Raw genomic sequence first — 22,180 nt, 5'->3', positions numbered from 1 at the left:
TGGTAATTGTGGCTAGGCTAAATGAATTTGTTTAAATTCTTAATGGCCATAAAAGAGATTTTAAGGTTATTGCATATCACTTGTTTGTATTTAATTATTCAATAAAATGTGAACTAGGCTTGAAAAGCTCCTGCATGATATTTAATATCATAAAGGGACGTCACTACTTAAACATCTCTGTTTTTCCTCAGCAATTTTTAAAACTTGAAATTTGAACTGGAAATTAAATCACTTTCTTCCAAGGGAGACTTTAAAAGAAGCCATAAGTAACAGGTGTTGGCTTTCATTGTTGACCCCTTTGGGTTACGTATAAAAGCAGTTCCCAAACAAAACACATAAACCGACTTTATAGGTGAACAGTTTGAGGGAAATACAGTTTTAATGTATATAAATCATAAATCACCCAGGCTTAGAATTTTTTAAAGTTACATTAAAAATAGTTTTAAATAAACATCTATTCTATTTAGTTTAGTTACTTAAGTAATCATTTTCTTTTCCTAAATAAAGCTTTATAAAAATATGCCAGATGAAAATAAGAGACTCGAACAAAGCCAGAAAGCCATTGGGAGCTGAAGTTCACCTAAATATTTCAGCTGCTGAGTATCAGCGTTAATGGTCCTTAGATGTCAAAACAACCAAACCAAAGCTCAAATGTGTACAACTAGAGTGAATATTAAAGCAAATCTTACCCAACTTCTTCGTTAAAAATGTACTGATCATTCAAAAACACACTGAATTTAGGTCTAAGTCAGAAGAAATACATTCTCGTATGAAACAAGTGATCCAACACACTAAAGTTGATTTTTTTTTCATGTTTATTGTGAAAACGGTGATCTCGTGAAGTTTGCATACCACAGTATCAGGCATTACTTAATATCCATTTTGATGGCTGTTTACATCACCTAAAAATAATATGACAACTGGTAGCATATATACATCCTTTTCAAAACTGCTGAAAAACAGAAATAATGTGATTCAAATACATGTCGCCGAGGAGCTGGGATCCGCTCTTAAGTGATAGGATGGTAAACTTTACGTGTTGGCCAGATAAAAAGAAATTGCTCAGCCTCTTTTTTTCTGTATTAAAATAATGAGTCCTAGGTGATAAAGTAATAAGACCCAATACATTAAATCAGAATATTTACATAAGTTCAATAATGTTTTAGACCAAACAAAAACAAAAAGGAGAAAGTATGGAATCATTCTTATTTTAAATTTAATTTTTTCTCTGTTGCTTCTTAGTTACAAGCATTTCAAAGACTTTTTAATAATACAGTAACTTTTAAACTCCTAGTGGAGATGAGGTGAGGTAACATTTAATTAAAGCAACAAGTTACCCCAGGTATGTGAAAATACCTTCCTGTTAGTTTCAGGGATATTTTGTACCATTCGACAGGGAAGAAGCTTGGGTAACTGTCTCAAGAAAGTGCTGTCTCATCTGAAATTTGAAGTTCAATGTAGTTTAAGACGTTTTCTCTTTGGGCCATTTAAAAAAAAAAAAAGATTGTATTGAATTATTTTAAGTTATACCAATCCTCTGGAAGCTACCTAAAAAGAAAGAGCTTTTTTAAAAAATGAATAATTAATTTTTATATCCTTTTCTAAATTATGGGAATACTTACTGATAACACTAAATTTGTTTTTATAAGAGCCTACTTCTAACTTAAAGATCAGTAACAAGTCGCCACCACTGACAAAGTTATCTAGGGATAGGAAACTGCACATTTAGTCAGAAAATAAATCATGAACCTGTAATTCCAATTACACAAAGATAATGAAAACAAATGATTTGTCTCCAGAAACCATGTGTTAAAGCTGATTTTTGGACAATGAGACTGTATTTCTTAATCTACATATTGCAAGTCTAAGCAAAGTCACTGGCACGGTTTCTGTTTTGTCTGGGATGTAAACATTATTTTAGCATGTCTCTGTTCCCAAGATACTTTCCCCATCTAAGTGTGAAACAGAATACTGGCAAGGTTAAACTCTCTTACAAGAGTCCAAACACCCAAAAGCAAAGTGTCTTCCCGGTGCGGGGGAGGTACCCACAAAATATCAGCCCCATGTCTGAGCAAGGCCGGCTGGTCTAGGTTGTCAGTCTTCAGGGTGGTTAGGCTCATCCATGCTGTGTTTACGCTAACACTGCCCCGTTGATTCAAAAAGGCATCCCCTGTCTGGATTTCAAATGCTAACTATTTACCTATATTTTCAAATTCAGTAAAAGCAACCAGGTTGTTGTTTTTTTAAAACACATACACCATGTCATTTGAGAGCAGGATCTGGTTTTACCAATAACATTGGCCTGTGTAGGAGAGAGTTGCAATCACAGGCCTTTAGCTTTTTACGGAAGCTTAGCCAAAATAAGACAACATGAAAACAGCATGAATAAACAACCCAGCGTCTTGAAGAATTTAAGTGCCTACTATCATGACAGTGAGCTTTAGGTAAAAATGTATCATTAGCGGGCTTTCTCCTCTACGACTGGACGTAATTTGCTGTTCCTAAGATGGTCACGTTAGAATTCTTTTTCAGGATTCCTGCGGAGCCGTGCTCAGGTTACACCCATGTGAACTGCTGTCATCACTACTGTGGCCAAACCCGGAGGATGAACTGGAAAAGAAGAGAGGGGGAAAATAATAAAAAGAGGAAATTGGTTTTCACAACACACTCAAAGCCTGAGTAACAGAGGAGAACTTTAATTATCTCCAGTCACAAAGAGAGACAGGAAATTTGGACTTTTAATTAGCCATTTGGAGTGCAGTTGGATATTTTTTTAGCTAGATAATTTAAACGCGAATAATTCAAGTCTGACTAAATGAAAGTCACATAATCAGAATGCAGATAATTGAATTTCTACTGCATTCATTAATTCAGTGTGGAGGTGTGTGTGAAGACTACTATGATGAGCTGTCACAACTCAATAAAATCTCAGTCAATTAATTTTTTCATTATCTTAGGATTGCATCAACAAAAAAAGGGAAGTGTGTGCAGAGGTCCCTACACAGGCATGTGTGTGCTACGTGTTATATAAATACGTACGTGTTACGTGGAAATGCAAGGAAATACCTTTCTGAACCGTAATCTATATTGTTTTCTTGTTCTCCGGCTTCATCTTCTTCGGGGAAGCGCCTGTTCATCAAGGCGAACTTGTGAATTGCTTCCTCTACCGAGTACTTGGTCTGCCCAGAAACGCACGCCTCGATGTCTTCCGCGTTCAGATGGCTTTGCAAGAAGAGGTGCAGGCTGCTGTCTGAGAGCAGGAGCGCGTTGTGTAGGACCCTGTGTAAGAGGAAACAGGAGACAGCGTCAGTGAACGGGGATGAACACCTATAGGGCAGGAGAGAGAGAAACATCCAAAATGAGCCACCGGAGTCATCTCTCGACGGTGGCAAAGCTTGCATCCATGATGCTCTCTGCCTATTAAAAGGGACGGAAGCATATGTTAACTTCTATTCAATTATTTGGAAATTTAGGTGAGTAAAAACATGAAGCTGATGGTTAAGAACATCTGTTAAAAGAATAACTTCAAGGACATTTCTTCCATGTAACCATCTGTTACGGCCATGCGGATTAATTACGGAAATATTTTGCTTGTGGAGTCATAGAAATGTATTCCACTTGAAAAAAAAAATTTTTTTTTTACTGCCAACCAGCATGTCCATTCTGTGATCTTTATGGGCGAGGCTGTCCGGACACATCAAAACTTTCAACTACTATTAAAAGTTCTATTAAAAAGTCATCTCTTTGTTGGAAAAACTTCACAGCTTTGCTTCTATACAAGTTTACAAGGGCTCCGCTGAGAGCTGGCTTTTTTTGAATACCTAAAACTAACCAGAAATTTCTCCAAAATCTTCAGTGGAACAAAGAGAGTACAGATTTCAACTAGTCCCTCAGAACGGCAGGGAGGAGCAAAAACCAGCCTGTAGCCGAATCTACACATGCTCAGGTTCACATTATCAGTGAACGTGTTTTCTCTGCCAAAGGACACCCTCACATTTAAATAAAAACTGCTTTTAACTTTTTAGCCAACACTTTTATGTATGATCATTTTGTCTCTGTTCATAGTTCAATAATGATATAATGATAGAATACTAACACCAGTTGTAGGAGGCGAAACTAAAATACGAAACCCTAAGTATAATTTTGCCCAACATGGGATTTTTCATGCATGCATTTTTTAACAAGTTACTAGAAAAAGTACATCTCTCTTGGTCATTCACATTAAAAGTCCAAGAACATTAGAATATTTCCTTTCCTTCAAAATGAAACAGAATTCTTTTTTCAAGAAAGCAAACGCCTAGAAAAGTGCAGTATCCATACCACAAGGTAGCCATCCCCTAGGCCTGTGGTTGGCAAACTGCAGCTTGCAAGCCACATGCGGCTCTTTGGCCCCTTGAGTGTGGCTCTTCCTAAGCCAGTGATGGCGAACCTATGACATGCATGTCAGAGGTGACACGCAAACTCATTTTTTTGGTTGATTTTTCTTTGTTAAATGGCATTTAAATATATAAAATAAATATCAAAAATATAAGTCTTTGTTTTACTATGGTTGCAAATATCAACAAATTTCTATATGTGACACGGCACCAAAGTTAAGTTAGGGTTTTTCAAAATGCTGACACGCCGAGCTCAAAAGGTTCGCCATCACTGTCCTAAGCCTTAGGAGTACCCTAATTAAGTTAATAACAATGTACCTACCTATATAGTTTAAGTTCAAAAATTTGGCTCTCAAAAGAAATTTCAATCGTTGTACTGTTGATACTTGGCTCTGTTGACTAATGAGTTTGCCGACCACTGCCCTAGGCTTACAAATGTAGTTTTAGAAAATATGCCGAACCGGTTTGGCTCAGTGGATAGAGCGTCGGCCTGCGGACTCAAGGGTCCCAGGTTCGATTCCAGTCAAGGGCATGTACCTTGGTTGCGGGCACATCCCCAGTAGGGGGCGTGCAGGAGGCAGCTGATCGATCTCATTGATGTTTCTAACTCTCTGTCCCTCTTCCTTCTTCTCTGTAAAAAAATCAATAAAATATATTTTTTTTAAAAAAAATACTCTTTACTGACGGACGGGGAAAAAACGTAAAACCGCTGCGTTTTTTTAAAAGGCAAAATCTCAGGCCAGGCAGCTCACACTTCCTCTCCCTCCACGTCACGGGATGGAGACTCATTTACCAAGTACACACAGGAACGTGGCAAACTCCTCTTACTATTCTTGGAGATTTTCCACATTTACAAGGTTTGCCGCTCTTGTTGTAAACACTTCAGTTCCAGAGGAGGTGTCTGCGGCCGGGACCCACTCACAGGAACTTGAATTCACTGGGAAGTTTGAACGGAGCGTTTCCTGCCAGCCGTGGTGCAAGTAACTGGTTCATAGGATTATACTTACTGCTTTGTTTCTGGTGGAAATGTGTTTTATTTTCTTTATAAAATAATAGGTAATCTTTAAAATTGATTTTAGATGGTTCAAGGCATTACACCGCAAAAGTAATGAGCACTAATGCCAATGATATTGGACACAAATTCATTTTAGCTTTATTTCACGTCTAAAGCAATTCTACTGAGCCTTGAACTGCTCAGGCACGGTTATTAACTTGCTGGTAACCTAACACATGGGTACAGCAAACCACAGTGATCAGAGCCCAGGTTCGTCGGGACCTCAAGGCTACTGTCTTTTTTCCTGAGCTATAATTCAATTTCCAATTTTACTGTACATTAGACTCATTATTTCTCAGTGTTTTCTGCTGAATACTGCCACCTGGAGGACACGCCGGTGAACAGCGAGAGGGAGCCGGGCACACCCAGCTCTCAATTCTGAAGTGAGAGAAACGTGTGGCTGGGGAGGGAACCCCAAAATCGGTACATCTGCTACCACATCTGGGCTTTTTAATTCCCTCGGCCTGGCTGGCTACATGTATGCCACTGTGCTCCACGGGTATGAGTTTTAAACATGCAAAAAAAATGTTTTTAAATATATTTATGATTTTTATCTTTAGTCAGATATTTCCTTCCAAAATTAAAAATACAAACAGTTGAGAGCGTTCCCCCCCTGGTTCGCTGAGCATGACTAGTTCATTTAACATTATATCTGGCTTAATACATATCAGCGAGTGTTGTGACTGCCATCACCACAATATTAAATCCTATTTTTACCTTAGTCATATTTGCGCCGCATTTTCCACAAACAAATCAAATCGCAGTAAATCAACTTCAAACTTAATACAAAGAGTACTTTGTAAAACAGTCAATAAAATGTCATCGTTATAAGCCTCCATAAAAATAAGTGTATACAATGTTCAAGCCTTTACAAAAGGAACAAAAAACGGCCTCTAGAATGTTACAGGAATTTGTGAAAAGCTATTTACCGCATGAGTCAAAAGTTATTCCTTTCCCCATAAGAACGTTAAACTACACAAAGCAAAACCTGTTTTTCCCTTGAATTGGATGCAGTCGAAAAATCTGGTTTTCCTCGACATGATTTTATTAGGTGTATTATGTATTGGTTCAGTTTTTGCATATAGAGCTATGCAAAAACACTGTATCCACCTAAGGGCGCCCTGGCTCTGCTGTGCCCCGCACAATGGCATACCTACGCATTCGTATCGCCCCTGGAAGGTTAGCAGTTTGATGTAGAGGGAAAAAATTTTAATTCAGCCTGTTTTCCTCTTACCATGAGAAAAAATAAAGCCCACAAATCTTCACGGAAGGCATTCATGAACTGTGCTGTGGTGCCCTCTATTGAACACAACGACATAAAAAGTGTGTGTGTGTGTGTGTGTGTGTGTGTGTGTGTAACTAGCAGTGTCTCCATGGTATCCTTTGGTCAAAAACTGTAATATTCCTTTAATTTTAAAGAAATACAAAACTGTAATACAAAAGCCTACACTGTAAGGTCCGTGTAGTTAGATTAACGGGCTGGATTCAGTCGAGGAGGGCTGCTCCCATTGTGACACCAATCAAACGTAAAAGCTAGTCGGAGTGCCATTTTCACAGGTGGAGTCTTACCAACAGAATTTATCATTTTAGTCTATTTTTGCCATAACTATCTGTAGAAATGACTTACAATTTATAAATATCCGGGGGAGGGGGGAGGAGTCCAAAAGGGAGATTATAGCAAAGATTGAGGAAAAATAAATATATTTAAATATATTTGAAAAATCTCACAATCATACTGACCAAATTTAACTAGCATTTAAGAGTTCTACTAACTGTAATATAGTGCCTCCACCTTTCCTATAATTCCCTTGTCTATGAAATTGAGACAAGGAAATTATATGATTGTCGTTATTGAGATAAAAACGTGAAAGCTATACGTATAGCAAGTGTTCAATAAATGGTATAGATTATTTTTGGCACCCAGTGAAAGAAACAACTTTCTAATTCCTCCATGAAGATTGACCTGGATATGTAGTTTGCTAATAAATATGTATTGTTTCTCCAATGACCTTAAGTGAAAAAAGCTGTTATATTACATACACACACATGCCCGAAGACAGTTGGATTTTGAAGGGTTTGAACATATTAAGTGCCCTTGGCTCATAACTTCCACACGTACATAAAAACCGGATTTATAAAATGCATGCTGAAATCTACCACACAAGCAGACTTCCTATTTAATGCGTGACGTCTTCCTTCCCGAGTTCTGAAGTAAAGTGTTCTACAAACAAACGGGGTGCAGGCCATCGAGGGGGCCGAGAATAATGGGTCTCAGGCTGGGGACAGGGCACAGTGCCGAGTGGCCAACTGGTATGTCACATCCAGTTTCCCAAACCGGCTTGAGCTGAGGGGCACCAGGGGCGCCAAAGACACCTACACAAACCAGGCAAACAACAGGAGAGGATCTGAGGAACACAGAAAGGCGGGGAGGGGGGGGGGCATTTAGGTCAGGCCTGAAGCCACCATGTGGTATCAGACTCCACACAGAAGCACCATCAGCTGGGAGACTATGGAACAAATGACATCGCAAGAGAACTTGGTGCCTGTCCTATGATTCGACCTCTGGCTGATAATCCAATTGTAATGAATCCAGCCACCCCCCGATACACACTTAGTGCTTCCCCACTCGACTGGGAGCTTCAAAAGGACCAGGATTTGTGTTCATTTCGTGCGGCCGGGTATCCCCAGGACCCAGCCCGGCCCAAAGTAGTCACTTAACAAACAGATTTTCCTCTGATGCATCACTGAACGATACAACCACTAGTGGGGTCAACAATGCGTGGGTAACACTACAGCCCCCTTATAGCAAACCGAGGCTCAAAGGAACGAAGTGACTTTTCCCTGATCATCCAGCCAGAAAACAACCAGGAGCCAAGACTCGAGGGAGACCTGGAGCCTGGCTCGTCGAGCTCCTGATCCAAGACACTGCACTATGAAGTCCGCATCAAACAGTCAGCAAGCCCGGCCGGCCAGCACGGCTCACTGGTTGAGTGTCAACCTATGAACCAGGCTCTCGGTCAGGGCACATGCCCGGGTTGTGGGCTCGATCCCCAGTGTGGGAGTGTGCAGGAGGCAGCTAATCAATGATTCTCTCCTCATTGATGTTTCTGTCTCTCTCTCTCCCTCTCCCTTCCCCTCTGAAATCAATAAAAATATATTCTTAAAAAAAGAGAAAAAATTCAGTCAACAAGCAGCCAAACGACACAGTTTGCAAAAATAACCCAGGGCAAGCCTCATCCCACTGCAGCCGAATGACACTTGCATCACGGATTTGGTAAAATCAACTGAGAAAGAACGGGTCATGTTCAAAACAATGAAGTGATTCCCAGTCAGAGATGCATGCCCTGCGATCCACCAGCAACATAAATACAGAGACACATGCTGTCCGCTGACCTCACAAAAGGAGTCCCCTCTACAGAAGACAAGCAGCTCCCCAGTGCAGGCTGCCCAGGCCTCACAGGCAATGGCCCGTCTGCAGCTTCCCCTAGCAGCATCGAGTGACAGGCCACTCTGCCACCGTGGGCTGCAGGGGCTGCAGCTTAAGGGAGAGGCCATCAGCCACCTGGGTCTCAGACAGACAGCAATTAAAACCGGAGCTGTCCCCCAAGGGAAGGGGCAGAAGAACTGGACCAGGTCTTTGTTCTCTCAAGCCTGCGATGCCCAAAAGAATCTCACTGTAATGTTTTCCCAGGTCCCGGCTCAGTACTAGGTCTTCTGATCTCATGTCATTTTTATTCTTCTAGCTTCTTTTTCTTTTCCGGCTCCCCCTCACTTTATTTTTATTTTTACTGGTTTTCAGAGAGGAAGTGAGAGGGGGAGAGAGAGAGAAACATCAATGATGAGAGAGAATCATTGATTGGCTGCCTCCTGCATGCCCCACACTAGGGATCGAGTCTGAAACCCAGACATATGCTCTGACCGGGAATCAAACCTTGACCTCCTAATTCATAGGTCGACACTCAACCACTGGGCCACACTGGCCAGGCCCCGCCCCCCAGTTTATAATCTTGGGTGTTTCTTTATGTCTCCATGACCCCTTCAAAGGAAAGGCACTCTATCAACCTAATAGAAATGTATTAATATTCATGGGCATACTTAACACCCAAACTGGTTACAAATGAGCACATGGAGAGAAGGCAGTAGATGATCTCAGGGTAGCTCTAAGGTGCCATGCAGTGAACTCAAAAGGGGATTACTTCAGATCCTGAAGCAAATAGAAAATGAGAGTCCAGGTGACTGTGCTCTGCCACCTAACCAGCAGTCACGTGGCTCAGCCTATTTTCTTATCTATAAAGTAAGAAGTTAGAAAAACCAGCTCAAAGCTATTTCATTTCTTAGTGCATCAAACAAATAATGGCCAATACTTAGATACCACATATCATATGCCAGACTGCTATGAGCGCTTGACATTCGTTAATTCATTTAATCCTCTCAACGATCTTATAAAGCAGGCGCTCTTAGGGACTCCATTTTACAGACGGGAAAACGCAGGCAGGGAGGAGGTAAGACTGGCCCAAGCTCCCAGCTAATAAGGGACAGAGCCAGGATTTGAACCCAGGCAGGCTGGCCTCAGAGTCTGTGTGCAAACCAATGTGCTGTCCCATGGGATGGGAAGTCCAGTGTTTGCGGGGGAGGGAGATTATAGTAGTGTGAATTGAAGTCGCCTTCACTACAGTACCTCCCATCACCACGTAATCCGGAGTCCGTAGACCACTAAGACTATCTAACACCCCCTTATATATAGTCCCTTCAAAGAGTGGAGTGAAACTACTCATTTAGAGGAGCCCAGAGGGTATTAGCAGCCCACCGGAAAGCGGATCTTTGTCCATCAATCCTAACTGTTGTAAATAAAGACAGTTTTTAAGAAGTGCCTTTTTAATAAGCCACATCTGTTTCCTGGAAAATTTTACTTTTGTCAGCTACACTCCCAAGTAATTTGGCTCTGCTTTACAGCTTAAGGGACCATGTATTTATCATCAGACTCAATTAGTTCATTGTTTTCTTTCCATATTTGGTCCCTAATATGCACCATCAGCGGTGAGCCACAAGGTGGCGCGCTAATACAGGAAATGAACGACTGAGGTTGGCTCTGTAGCAGATGATGATTTCAGAGACAGTACTGTGCTCCCTCCCTGATCACAGGACACCCAGCTCTTGCAAAGCGCTTCTCTGCACACTTACTTTCTGAGGAAATCTTCCAGACCCTGACGCCGCTGGTCCACATGCTGGCGATTGTTCATGTTGAAAAACAGGTTTTTAGATGGAAGCTCTGGCAGTTGTCTAATGAGAAACAAAAATTTTATCATCAGATCAAGGTGGCTTAGTTACAGAAATCCCTCAGTGAAAGCAAATGACGCCTAATAATCATCGCACAGTGACTGTATACTACATATGTATTATATAATAAGGATAAGAGAATATTAACTTAAAGAAAACCCCATTTTTAAACATTATTGAGGCCTTTCATGGTCAATACCCATGAAAGCTGGTGGAATTCAAATGATAAATTTTAAATTCAGATGCTGTAGCCATAAAACTATAATTACAATCCAGAATGCCTGTAAAATCCTTCATAATTTATATCTCACGCATATCCAAGTTCTAAATATTGAATATAATAATAAAGTCTCCTCGATATACCCTTTAAGTCACTTACACCAGCAATGCATTACTCTGGAGTCTCTGCCTCAGCCACACAAATTCTCTGTATCTTCTTCGTACACAGGACGTCTTCATTGTAAAACACATGCTATTGGTCTGTTTGGAGAAAAGAAACATATAAGCCTCACTTGAGGAAAAAAATGCTTTTTTTTACATCTATGACTCACTATATGCCTCCAAATTTATTTAAATAGGATTTTTAGCCCTGGCCAGTTTGGCTCAATGGATAGAGCGTCGGCCTGTGGACTGAAGGGTCCCAGGTTCAATTCTGGCCAAGGGCACATACCCGGGTTGAGGGCTCGGTCCCCAGTGTGGGGTGTGCGGGAGGCAGCCGATCAATGATTCTCTCTCATCATGTTTCTATCTCTCTCTCTCTCCCTCTCCCTTCCTCTCTGAAATCAATAAAGATATATTGAAAAGAATAAATAAATAAAAAATAAACTAATCCGACTGGCCAGGCGTTTTAAAAATAAACAAACAAATAAACAAACAAACAAATAAATAAATAGGATTTTTAAACCCAAAACTACATGTGCATTTAAACCAGATTCAAATCTTTTACATCACCCATCATATGGCAGCCCTGAGGTCAGCCGGGCTGACATAAATGTTGTCTGGGGCGAGCCATTCACTCCGAGACTTGAAGTAGCCTCCTGCCCACCTACCTGCACTGCTTTCAACAAAGAATCACAAAAACCGAATCCTGAAGCATAACGACCAGTAAGAACTGAGGGTCATCCACTGCATTTTAACACCTGCCATCTGTCCGAGCAGCTGGAGAAGCCCTTGGGGACCAGAGACACCTTCTCCTGGTCCCCGACGTGACATCACAGAAGCCGTCATGACCTGACACAGCCTGCACTACAGATCACACAGATCACCAGGAATCCCGAAATCACTTCCACTTTTTTCAAATATGTTTTTATTGATTTCAGAGAGAGGACGGGAGAGGAAGAGAGAGAGAAACATCGATGATGAGAGAGAATCATTGATCGGCTGCCTCCTGCATGCCCCCTAGTGGGGATGGAGCCCGCAACCAGGGTTTGTGACCTGGCCATAATCAAACCAGCGACCTTCTGGTCCATGGGACATTGGCTCAACCACTGAGCCACACTGGCCAGGGCCTGAAATCACTTTTAAACAAGAGAAGAGCATTTCCCTTCTCTGGCAGGTGGGAGGGAACCTAGTCTGAGTTGGAAAGAGGTGTGAGGCCCAGGGACAAGCATCCTCATGGGTGACCCAAATCCCAGTCCTGGCTCTGCTAGAGGGCAAATCACTTCCACTCCAGCACCCTGAATAGCACAGGGGTGAGCCAGTACATGCCTACTTCCCAGGGGGGCTGTGAGGATGGGTAACAAGCACTTGGCAAATGTCATCCATTAACATCGGTATTCGGTATTCGTTACCAGACGGTGGTTTCCTTCCAGCTACCCTAAGGCAGGCGCGGAAAAAGCCACCTCCAGAGTCCCCGTCCTCAGCAAAATGGCAACACTTCTCCTTTGGGTAACGAGAGACTGGCAAATGTTTGTCTACTGATTTTGTCAGAAGGCCTCTATTCTCTATATTTATTTCAAATTTCTATTTCAAAATCTTTACGTTACCAAATGAGAGATGGTTTGCCTCCAAGATTTGTATTATTTCAAAAAGTATTTTTGCATCATTTTAAAAACACCCAGCAGTTGTTTACTTTGGGAACAACTTATGCATTCCTTCTTATCTTTTTTTTTTTTTTTTTTTTGCATTCCTTCTTAAACTGACCCCAGGAAGTATCTGAGAACGTCCTGTCCCGGAATTCCTCAGAAAACCTTGGCTGAGGAGAGATTACATTAAGAGACCTGCCTTCACCCTAGCCAGTTTGGCTTACTGGATAGAGAGTTGGCCTGCGGACTGAAGGGTCCCAGGTTCGATTCCAGTCAAGGGCATGTACCTTGGTTGCAGCCACATCCCCAGTAGGGGGTGTGCAGGAGGCAGCTGATTGATACTTCTCTCTCATCGATGTTTCTAACTCTCTATCCCTCTCCCTTCCTCTCTGTAAAAAATCAATAAAATATATTTTTTAAAAAATAAAAAAGAGACCTGCTCCCAAAAGAAAGATTGGTCTAAATCCCTTCATCTTTGACAACAGGACAGCCAAACGTGCTGGAGTCTGTGGCACAAGAACACTCCATGTGTGGATTTCAAAGCAGACCAGGGCCTCACGCCAATGTGATCCCGGGGAGTAAGAAAGCGGGCGTTTACAGCAGAATGAGCCCCAGCGGGCCTGGGCAGGGGCCCTCTCAGCACTCCTCCCCAGAGAGCGCCAGCACTGAGGGGCTCCGTCCACACTGATCAGTTCCAGCTCCCTTACTTGTCTCTGCTCAGATTCATTGTGGATTCCAGCAACTGAGGTCCAGTGGGTGCCGACACCAGACAAAGGTCTGTCTGCCTCGAAGTCCTTCGTTTGCAGGACAAGTTCAGGAGAATGTATACCATAGACTACCCACCTCTATAGTCCACATGTTTAAAATGCTAAGTAAAAAAATAAAAAAACAAATGCCAAGTAAATGCTAAGATTTCAGAGTCACCTGATATAATTTCCCTTAAGATTGACTTACATGAGCTCAACGCTGGCTTCTCTACCTGAAAGCTCTATGTACACCATCGAGGACTCTCCAGTCCCCCATCGACTCTGAACTGTACAATGGAATCAGATGACACTGAGATCGCTAGTTTACCAAGTTCCTCTGAACCGATTTGCTTGTGTCTGCTATCTAACAAGCTAAGACTTTTTCATTGTCCATTTATTAGCCTTTCAGAGAAACACCAGAACACCACCCAGTGTCTGTGGCACCCACCATTTCTGGCTCGGGGTGGACATTTCTGAATTCTCATCATTAACTCCCCGAGGAGAATCAAATTTCACACCTACCATGAAGTATGTGACAAGGACCCATAAATGTTTTAGAGGAAGCTAAAAGGCAACTAAAGGATTTAATTCCATTTTCTTTTTTTTTATTAAGGGAGAGGGAGAGAAACATCGATGTGAGAGTGGAACATCCATCAGATGCCTCCTGCACACATCCCCACCAGGGATGAAGCCCACACCCCGGGCATGTGCCCTGACCGGAACCAAACTGGCAACCTTTTGGTTCACAGGATGACACCCAACCAACTGAGCCACACACCTGCCAGGGCAAGAATTTCATTTCATTTTCTTTCTTTTTTTCTTTTTTTTAATATATTTTATTGATTTTCTACAGAGAGGAAGGGTAAGGGACAGAGAGCTAGAAACATCGATGAGAGAGAAACATCAATCAACTGCCTCCTGCATACCCCCTATTGGGGATGTGCCCGCAACCAAGGTACATGACCTTGACCGGAATCAAACCTGGGACCCCTGAGTCCGCAGGCTGACGCTCTATCCACTGAGCCAAACCGGTTAGGGCTCATTTCATTTTCAAAGGCTTAATCATAATTTCCCACACAGAATTTACATCTGGTGTGACTTTATGAGCAAAACCAAGACAATCTCAAAATGCAAAGTATAACCTGACAATGGCCTTTAATACAATCATCAAAAAAAGCAGCCTGGCCCTGGCTGGGTTTTCTCCGTGGTTAGAGGGTCAGCCTGTGAGCCAAGGGTGGCAGGTTCGATTCCTGGTCAAGGGCATGTACCTAGGTTGCAGGGGCAGGTTTCCCAGCCCTGGTAGGGACATGTGCAGGAGGCAACCAATCAATGTGTCTCTCTCATGTCGATGTTTCTCTTTCTCCCTCTCTCTCCCCTCCTCCCTCTCTTCCACTCTCTCTGGAAATCAATGGGGAAAAATATCCTTGGATGAGAATTAAAAATAAATGAAATAAAATAAGAGTGTTTACTTTGTTTTTCTCAGTTGGAAAAACATGGAAAGAAGGAAGGTGTGTGGCTAGGGACTGCATGTCCAATACAGCATGCCAATTCAGCGACTTGCAATGGGAAGACTGAAGGTGACTAAATGTTACTTCACTTGTACTATGTCCTCACAGATACGCCTGGGCCTGTTGCTATGCTCCCGAGAAAAGCCCCGACGAAATCAGGTGGGGAAAGTGACTAATTCATCATCAGGACCATAAAACTCTAACATGTGGGCCACGTCTGGCCGGCCACTGATCTTCACACAGAGTGTCACCGGGACACAGCTGCACTCATTCATTCATGCCTTGTTTGAGGCGGCTTCCCTCCAAGAGCAGAATCGAGGAGTGTCGAGGGAGACAGCGGAGCCCACGGAGCTGAACACATGTACTGCCTGCCCTTCACAGGGAACGTTTGCTGACCCAGCTCAAGAGGACCCCAGAAGGCCACACACCCAGGACATTGCTCAAGAGACTATGACAGAGCATTATTTCCAAATAAAGAACATCACTGCTAGTTACTGTGCTGATTACTCGGAATCTAGACTAAGGCAAAATAACTGCACATATCCAGTTCCGACGTTCTTACTCTACATATGAAACACTGCACATCTCCTCTCCAGAGAACCCTACATCCTCTCAAAACAGATTTATCGAGCGATATACTTATTACCTGCAAATATGCTATCACAGATCATAAATACCATTAATGAGGTATAAATAGTCTTTAACTGTGAATTTTAGAAATATTCACATCTTCATGAAGTATTAATATTAACAAAGGTATAATAAGGAATTCAAATAAGAAATACCTCAACTTTAGGAACCATCTTATTGCTTCCTTGAAGGTACAAGCATTAGCTGTGATCATTAAAATTCAGTTCTTTGCATTCAGAAAGCTTTACAAATGTCCACTGTAAGTATATCAAAGTATCCCATCAAACATATGCGACTGAAAATTACTACTGACTGCATACTCACATGAATACAGATTTCATAGTCGATGTAAGAATGCCAGAAGTCCTCCTTCTGAATCCTAGGATCCCGAACCCAGACACTCACGAACTCCTGTAAGGGCATCATAAACAAACGTGTTTCGGGACTGCAAGGAGGACTGGGGAGGGAGGAGAGGAGCGACTGTACGAGGACAAAGCGGAAATGAGCTTTGACCAACGTGGTTATGACCCTCTAAAAAACAAGAAGTTAATGAATCGGGCACCACAGAAACTCCAAAAAAAGAACTGCTTTGCCATAAAACGTAATTTTTTAAATAATGCAATACCAAGCTGGCTGCGCTGCTGCAGAGTCTCAAAGATTATGTGAAGACAGTTAAGGAAATACACCTTAAAACAGATTCTTGATTTTTAATCATGCAAAACAGGTTCACGTTTTTCTCCAGTTTCTTACTTTCTTCATCTCTCACAATTAAAAGTCTCTAGGCCCTGCCTGATCTGTCACTTCCCAGAACACAGATCAGAAAGAGCAGCAAAGGTCATGTGAAAAGCAAGCGGTGAGAGCTGACAATGAGTTTGTGTACGCACCCCAGCTTCGTGAGGATAAACTTCATTTAAAAATTTGATAATGTTGCCCGGCCGGTGTGGCTCAGTAGTTGAGCATCAACCTATGAATCAGATCACAGTTCTATTCCCGGTCAGGGCACATGCTCCGGTTGTGGGCTCAATCCCAGTGTGGGGCGTGCAAGAGGCAGCCAATCAATGTTTCTCTCTCATCATTGATGTTTCTATCTCTCTCTTCCTCTCCCTTCCTCTCTGAAATAAGTAAAAATATATTTTAAAAATATATAATGTAAAACAAAACTGTATTATGTTTGGCATGATCAATTTTAAAGTATAATTTATTCACTTGGTGATTATAAATTTGTTCATGGAATTCAATTTTCAATATTTTAACTTTTGGGCTAGAAAAGGGGAGCTCCAAGGCTGAAACTTATGCCATTTCTTACTGCTTTGCTTCGGCACGTCTGAGAGGCAGGCAGAGGCCAAGCGGTAAACACACCAGAGCAGAAGCAGAAGAAAGACTGTGCGGTTTTCTGGACAGAGCACCTCCATCCTATTGTGTAGATACTAAAGTGAGAATTTCCACACAGAGGATTCTAGAAAGGAGAAACAGTCCACGTTCCCTGAAAATAACCTTCGCCACCTATCGAGCTTCCCCTTCTGAGACAACGCGCCCTTTGTTCCTGCATTTGAGACCTCTGCCCCGCCCAGTGTCCTCAGTAGATAAGGACTCCGAGTTAATGTTCCAAAAGGTCTTATTCTAACATGTTTTCATGTGTTTTTAGCGTCATTCAGAAGACAGGCAATAAAAACAAGGTCACAATATAGTGATGCTCTAAATGTGCTGGCTATTATTTCTCAAAAGCAGTTTCTAAATTGTTAGGGGCACTACAGAAACAATTCTTAAAGCAAATTGTTAAAGCAATCGACCCCACTCCATAGAGTGTGAATGGGTCAGGATAAAGGACCTCCTGCCCAGAGATGGAAACTGAAACAAAACCCAGGAAGCTGGCCCTCCAGCTGTCCACATTTCACGTGTAAGTGAGTGTGTGTATGTGTGTGTGTGTGTGTATGTGTGTGTGTGAGAGAGAGAGAGAGAGAGAGAGAGAGAGGAGACTGGCTCATTTTCCTGGAGTACTTTTCACACATCCATCCACAGTCTTAGAGGAATGAATCAATCATCAGTAAACCGATGAACACAAGGACAAACAGGCTAGGAAGAGAAGACCAGAGCATTTATCCCTCCAAACACCCCACACACTCAGGGCTACGTTCTGACGTTCATGGGCCCTGCTCCAAAAAAATATATTCAAAATCAGACTTTATGACTTCACTGGCATAAAGATGAATATATTACTATTATATATGAAAACCTTTTCTTTGACCTAAAAGTTCATTTTATTTACTGACTTAAAAAAAATTTTTAAAACAGCCCAGCCAGCATGACTCAGTGGTTGAGCTCTGATCTAGGAACCAGGAGATCACGGTTCGATTCCCAGTCGCGATGCCCAGGTTGCAGGCTCAATCCCCAAGCCGATCAATGATTCTCTCTCATCACTGATGTTTCTCTCTCTCCCCCTCTCCCTTCTTCTCTGAAGTTAATAAAATGTGTATTTTTAAGTGATAAAAATAAAGTTAAACCATTTCCCTGGGCTCCGAAAAGCACGTGGGCCCAGGGCACTGTGCCTGAGGGAGAGGTGGGCAGAGCCTCCCCTCTGAGCAAGGCAGAAGGCTGCCCACAGCTGACAAGGTAATGACCCCCCTTTGAACCAGGGGATCCCTAGTCATCAAGTCACATGTGAGCCACACTCCCACTCAGGGTGCTGGCAGCTGTTTTTCCACTGGAGAGGCAGAAGTCCTTAAACAGACCCAAAGGGAAATTAAATATTTCCAACGGCTCGATGTTCCACATTAACAGGAGCCGTGCACCTGCCGCTGAGTCAGTGGCCTTTACACAGATCAAACAAAAACTAGGAAAACACACTTGTCAATTGGCTACAAATTTGTGATTTTTTTTTAAAAAAATGTTTCTGAATTTAAGCTTGTAAAATCCACAGCATCTCAGACCTCTGACCAGTCAACATACTAGTGGGTGATGAAGGATGACTAAGCGTTCTGGAAAAAATCAGGGCTTATTTTCCCTATTGGTTTGCTACTTCCAGTCGTTAACATATAAGCATTGAGTAACATGTCCCCCATCATGGGGAGAGCCCTGAAATTATGGTCGCAAGACTAGGGGGAAATTCTGTCACCCACTTCCTAAATTATGAACGTATTCACCGAGCCTCTGTTTCCACATCTGGAAAAGGGGAATAATGGCTGTTCATCCTACCTCAGCTGGTCTACTAGGAGAATCAAATTATAAAATACTGGTGAAAACACGGGGAAATTTTTCATTAAGTGCTACATGAATAGAAAGTAGTAGTATACTTTTCTATGTAAAGTATTATTACATAGAGAGGGAAACATCTGCAAATAGAGTCAACAATAAAAAAAGAAAAAGAAGAAAGGGAAATACTTACAAACCCAAAGCACCGAGGTCTTCATACAAACATTGGCAATAAGAAAAGGTTAACCAAATGTGTATGTGGTGTTTTTTTTAAGTAAAAATGATTAAGAACCCAACAGCAAACGCTCTAACACTGTAATTTTTCAGCAAAATGCGGAGTGACCTAAAAATTCCCTAGTACTTACTCGGGGCAAGGCCTTCCTTATTTGTAAAAGGCATGGGAAGCACAAATTTGTAAAGGATCTCCCCTCTGCATCTCAGGGGGTTGGAATTCTCAGACTCTGCCATGATGACTACTCATTAAGTCTAATCTTTAATCTTTTGGGAGAAGGGTGCATTGAAGGCATACTTTAAAACCATGCTGGGGGGAAATGAATTCTAAAAACACCCCGATGCATTTAAATGCACACTCAAATTTAACGACGGTGCTAAGACTCCAACCATCTTTTCAATCCTGAAAAGCTTTAACTTGGTTAGAGTGCTAGACATCACTCTTCTTCTGTGGATGGCGAACTTTCTTCCTCCCTGTCCTCTTAAACCAGGGGTCCTCAAACTACAGCCCATGGGCCACATGCAAATACAAATATTGTATTTGTTCCTGTTTTGTTTTTTTACTTCAAAATAAGATATGTGCAGTGTGCATAGGAATTTGTTCATAGTTTTTTTTTAAACTATAGTCTGGCCCTCCGACGGTCTGAGGGACAATGAACTGGCCCCCTGTTTAAAAAGTTTGAGGACCCCTGTCTTAAATGCTGCTGTGGCCCCCAGAGCCACCCCAGCTGCTCCTCTGCACACCCTGTTGCAATTCCAGGGTGACCTCAACCAAACATGGGTTCAAGCCTCAGCATGAGCTGATGGTTCTACCTCCATCCCAGTCCAGGCCTCTCTCCATGTATCCAGCCTCCCGCCCACATGGCTCTACTTCGAAGTCCCACCCTTCCCACATCACCCTGTTCCCCATCTCATCGCCAGCAACCCCAGCCAAAAACCCAGTTACCCCAGACTTCTCTCTTTAAATCACCGCCCCAATCCACACTGACCAAGTCCTCCACACCCTCCTCCTTTGATCCCACACCCTACTCCCTTCTGCTACTACTTTGGGTCAAGTGCTGCTTGCCCAACATGACTGCCAGGGCTGCTAATTGATCTCTGGGCCGGAATCCAATTCATTCCCCGCACCAAGGCGAGAACGGCTCCGCGGCACACATCCGATGATGTCATCTTCCTGCTGAACATCCTTCAAAACCAGCCTGATAACCTTCGAGATCAAGTTCAAACTCCTTGGCTAGCACGTAGAGCCTTTCATGATCTTCATCTGCTTATCTCCAAGGCGAGGCTTAGGTACCCATCCACAACACGCCATTGCACGCCTGCATGCCTTTGGGCACGCTGTTCTTTCCGCCGGGACAGCTGTCCCCACCCCACTTCCTGCTTTTTCTTCTTCGTTATCTTCTTCCTTTTACTTTCCAATTCATTGTTCAAAACGCAACTCAGTCTCTGGAAATCCTCCGGTTCATCCACTCCATCCTCTCTGAACCCAACCGCGCCACCCCTCCTGCCCCGCCCTGCCTCTGGGCAGACCTCGGGCACCGTCCCATTCACCACAGTAATTACCCGGAGGCCTCCTCCATCAATGCCAAGCTCCTTTAGGGTAGCTTAGGCTGTCTTGTAGGACTTGAATGCCTGGCATATCCGAATGATTCTATTAATATCACCTAGTGAATAAATAAATGCCTGCAGCAATGAATGAATTGCCTGCAGGAGAAAAAAAATGAGCTCAAACTTTGAAATAAAAACCTCATCCACTTGGGCTCCTGGAGGTCATGAATAGTGATAAGTTACTTAGCAGCTGGCCCAAAGTTTATCTTAATTGAACAAACCCCTTCCCGTAAGGGTGTGCCAATTAACGGCAGGCGCTGCAGGAGCTATGTTTAAGATCTATGCCAACTAACTGCTTCCCGGCGCCCTGAAGAACTCCAGAAGCACCTATTTACACAGAAATAATTGAAAATCATTCTGATAGCTCCAATAACTTGGGTCCCCAAAGACTGGTACCAGACAACAATTTGTTTGCTTCGTTGGAGTTAAAATACAAACTGAGAAGTAATAAAAAGTACACTTATTTTAAAATATTCTATCGTTCGGAGGAGCCGCCCCTCCTCCACCCTGCAATTAGAAGGAATTAGTGAAGTTCCTCCATGCTTCCAGCTATGCCCAGCACACCCAGGAAGCCAAGGTTCACCTATAATCTCTTAATTAGACGCATCCCTCACGGCGCTGCCCACCATCCTTCACAGGGATGTTGACAGCCTGTCAGCCACAGAGGACAGTTCTGCGCTCCATACCTCGAATCTTATGGATTTCCTATGAAAATTGCTTCGGCGGCAGCAGTTATTCAATTTAATAACCTTATTAAACACTTTAATGACTTTTTGGGCCTAATGACGATATCTAGTATGAAGGGAGAAGCCAGGCAGAGAATTAAAAATTTAAACTAACTGATCCCTACTGTTCTCCATGGGAAAACAGGAAATACCAGACTCCTTGAAAATCTAATCCCTATGTTCTTTTAATAATCACTCTTTGATTTTAATATCCTCTCTCTCCCCGCCCCCACCCCCAGTTCGACCTTTGTTCCTTCATCCACCTAACTTGTCATTTTTTTCCTTAGCTCTGATACTGAGATAAAATCAACAATAAAAACAGCTGTATGGTTCAGGGCACTGACAGGTGCCAGGCACTGTGATAACTGTTTTACACGTGTTTTGCTTTCATCTTTACAACGATCCTAAAAAGTCAGTAATATTAGCATCCCATTTTACAGATAAGAAAAACAAGGCTTCTAACGCTTAAGCAACTGGCCCCAAGTCAAATGGCCAATAGGCTGAGCTAGGTTTCAAATTCAGGTTCACCATGCTCCAAAGCCCAGGCTCGCAAACATTCTTTCTATCCAGTGGCTCTTCTAGCAACAATAAGTCCCAGTCACTTCAAATGTCACTGTAATTGCATTATTTTGGAGGGGAAAACATTATCTTCTTAGCTATTGGCTAAAACAGGGGTCCTCAAACTTTTTAAACAGGGGGCCAGTTCACTGTCCCTCAGACCGTTGGAGGGCCGGACTATAGTTTAAAAAAAAACTATGAACAAATTCCTATGCACACTGCACATATCTTATTTTGAAGTAAAAAAACAAAAC

At 42.5% G+C, this 22,180-nt stretch overlaps 1 protein-coding gene across 3 annotated transcripts in view; it reads right to left on the bottom strand.

The window, feature by feature from the left end:
• Window positions 1-507: 507 nt before the first annotated feature.
• Window positions 508-22,180, bottom strand: part of SNX10 (sorting nexin 10) — a 61,559-nt gene continuing 39,886 nt past the window's right edge. For 2 of the 3 annotated variants that reach the window (XM_070424468.1, XM_070424469.1), the window contains exons 3-7: window positions 15,940-16,026; window positions 11,087-11,187; window positions 10,612-10,710; window positions 3,067-3,279; window positions 508-2,610 (exon numbers count right to left, since the gene is read on the bottom strand). In XM_070424468.1, the coding sequence (XP_070280569.1) occupies window positions 2,529-2,610; window positions 3,067-3,279; window positions 10,612-10,710; window positions 11,087-11,187; window positions 15,940-16,026 (582 nt within the window). In that variant the 3' untranslated portion in view covers window positions 508-2,528. Of the gene's footprint in view, window positions 2,611-3,066; window positions 3,280-10,611; window positions 10,711-11,086; window positions 11,188-15,939; window positions 16,027-20,163; window positions 20,650-22,180 lie in introns of those variants that run through there. The other variant, XM_070424467.1, reaches the window with a different exon arrangement.

The sequence above is a fragment of the Myotis yumanensis genome, unplaced genomic scaffold, assembly GCF_028538775.1.
Source record: "Myotis yumanensis isolate MYYU_CA2020_CCGP unplaced genomic scaffold, mMyoYum1.0.hap1 SCAF_9, whole genome shotgun sequence".
Lineage (NCBI taxonomy): Eukaryota > Metazoa > Chordata > Mammalia > Chiroptera > Vespertilionidae > Myotis > Myotis yumanensis.
The sequence above is the reverse complement of the archived record's forward strand: the minus strand, read 5'-3'. Positions and strand labels throughout refer to the sequence as shown.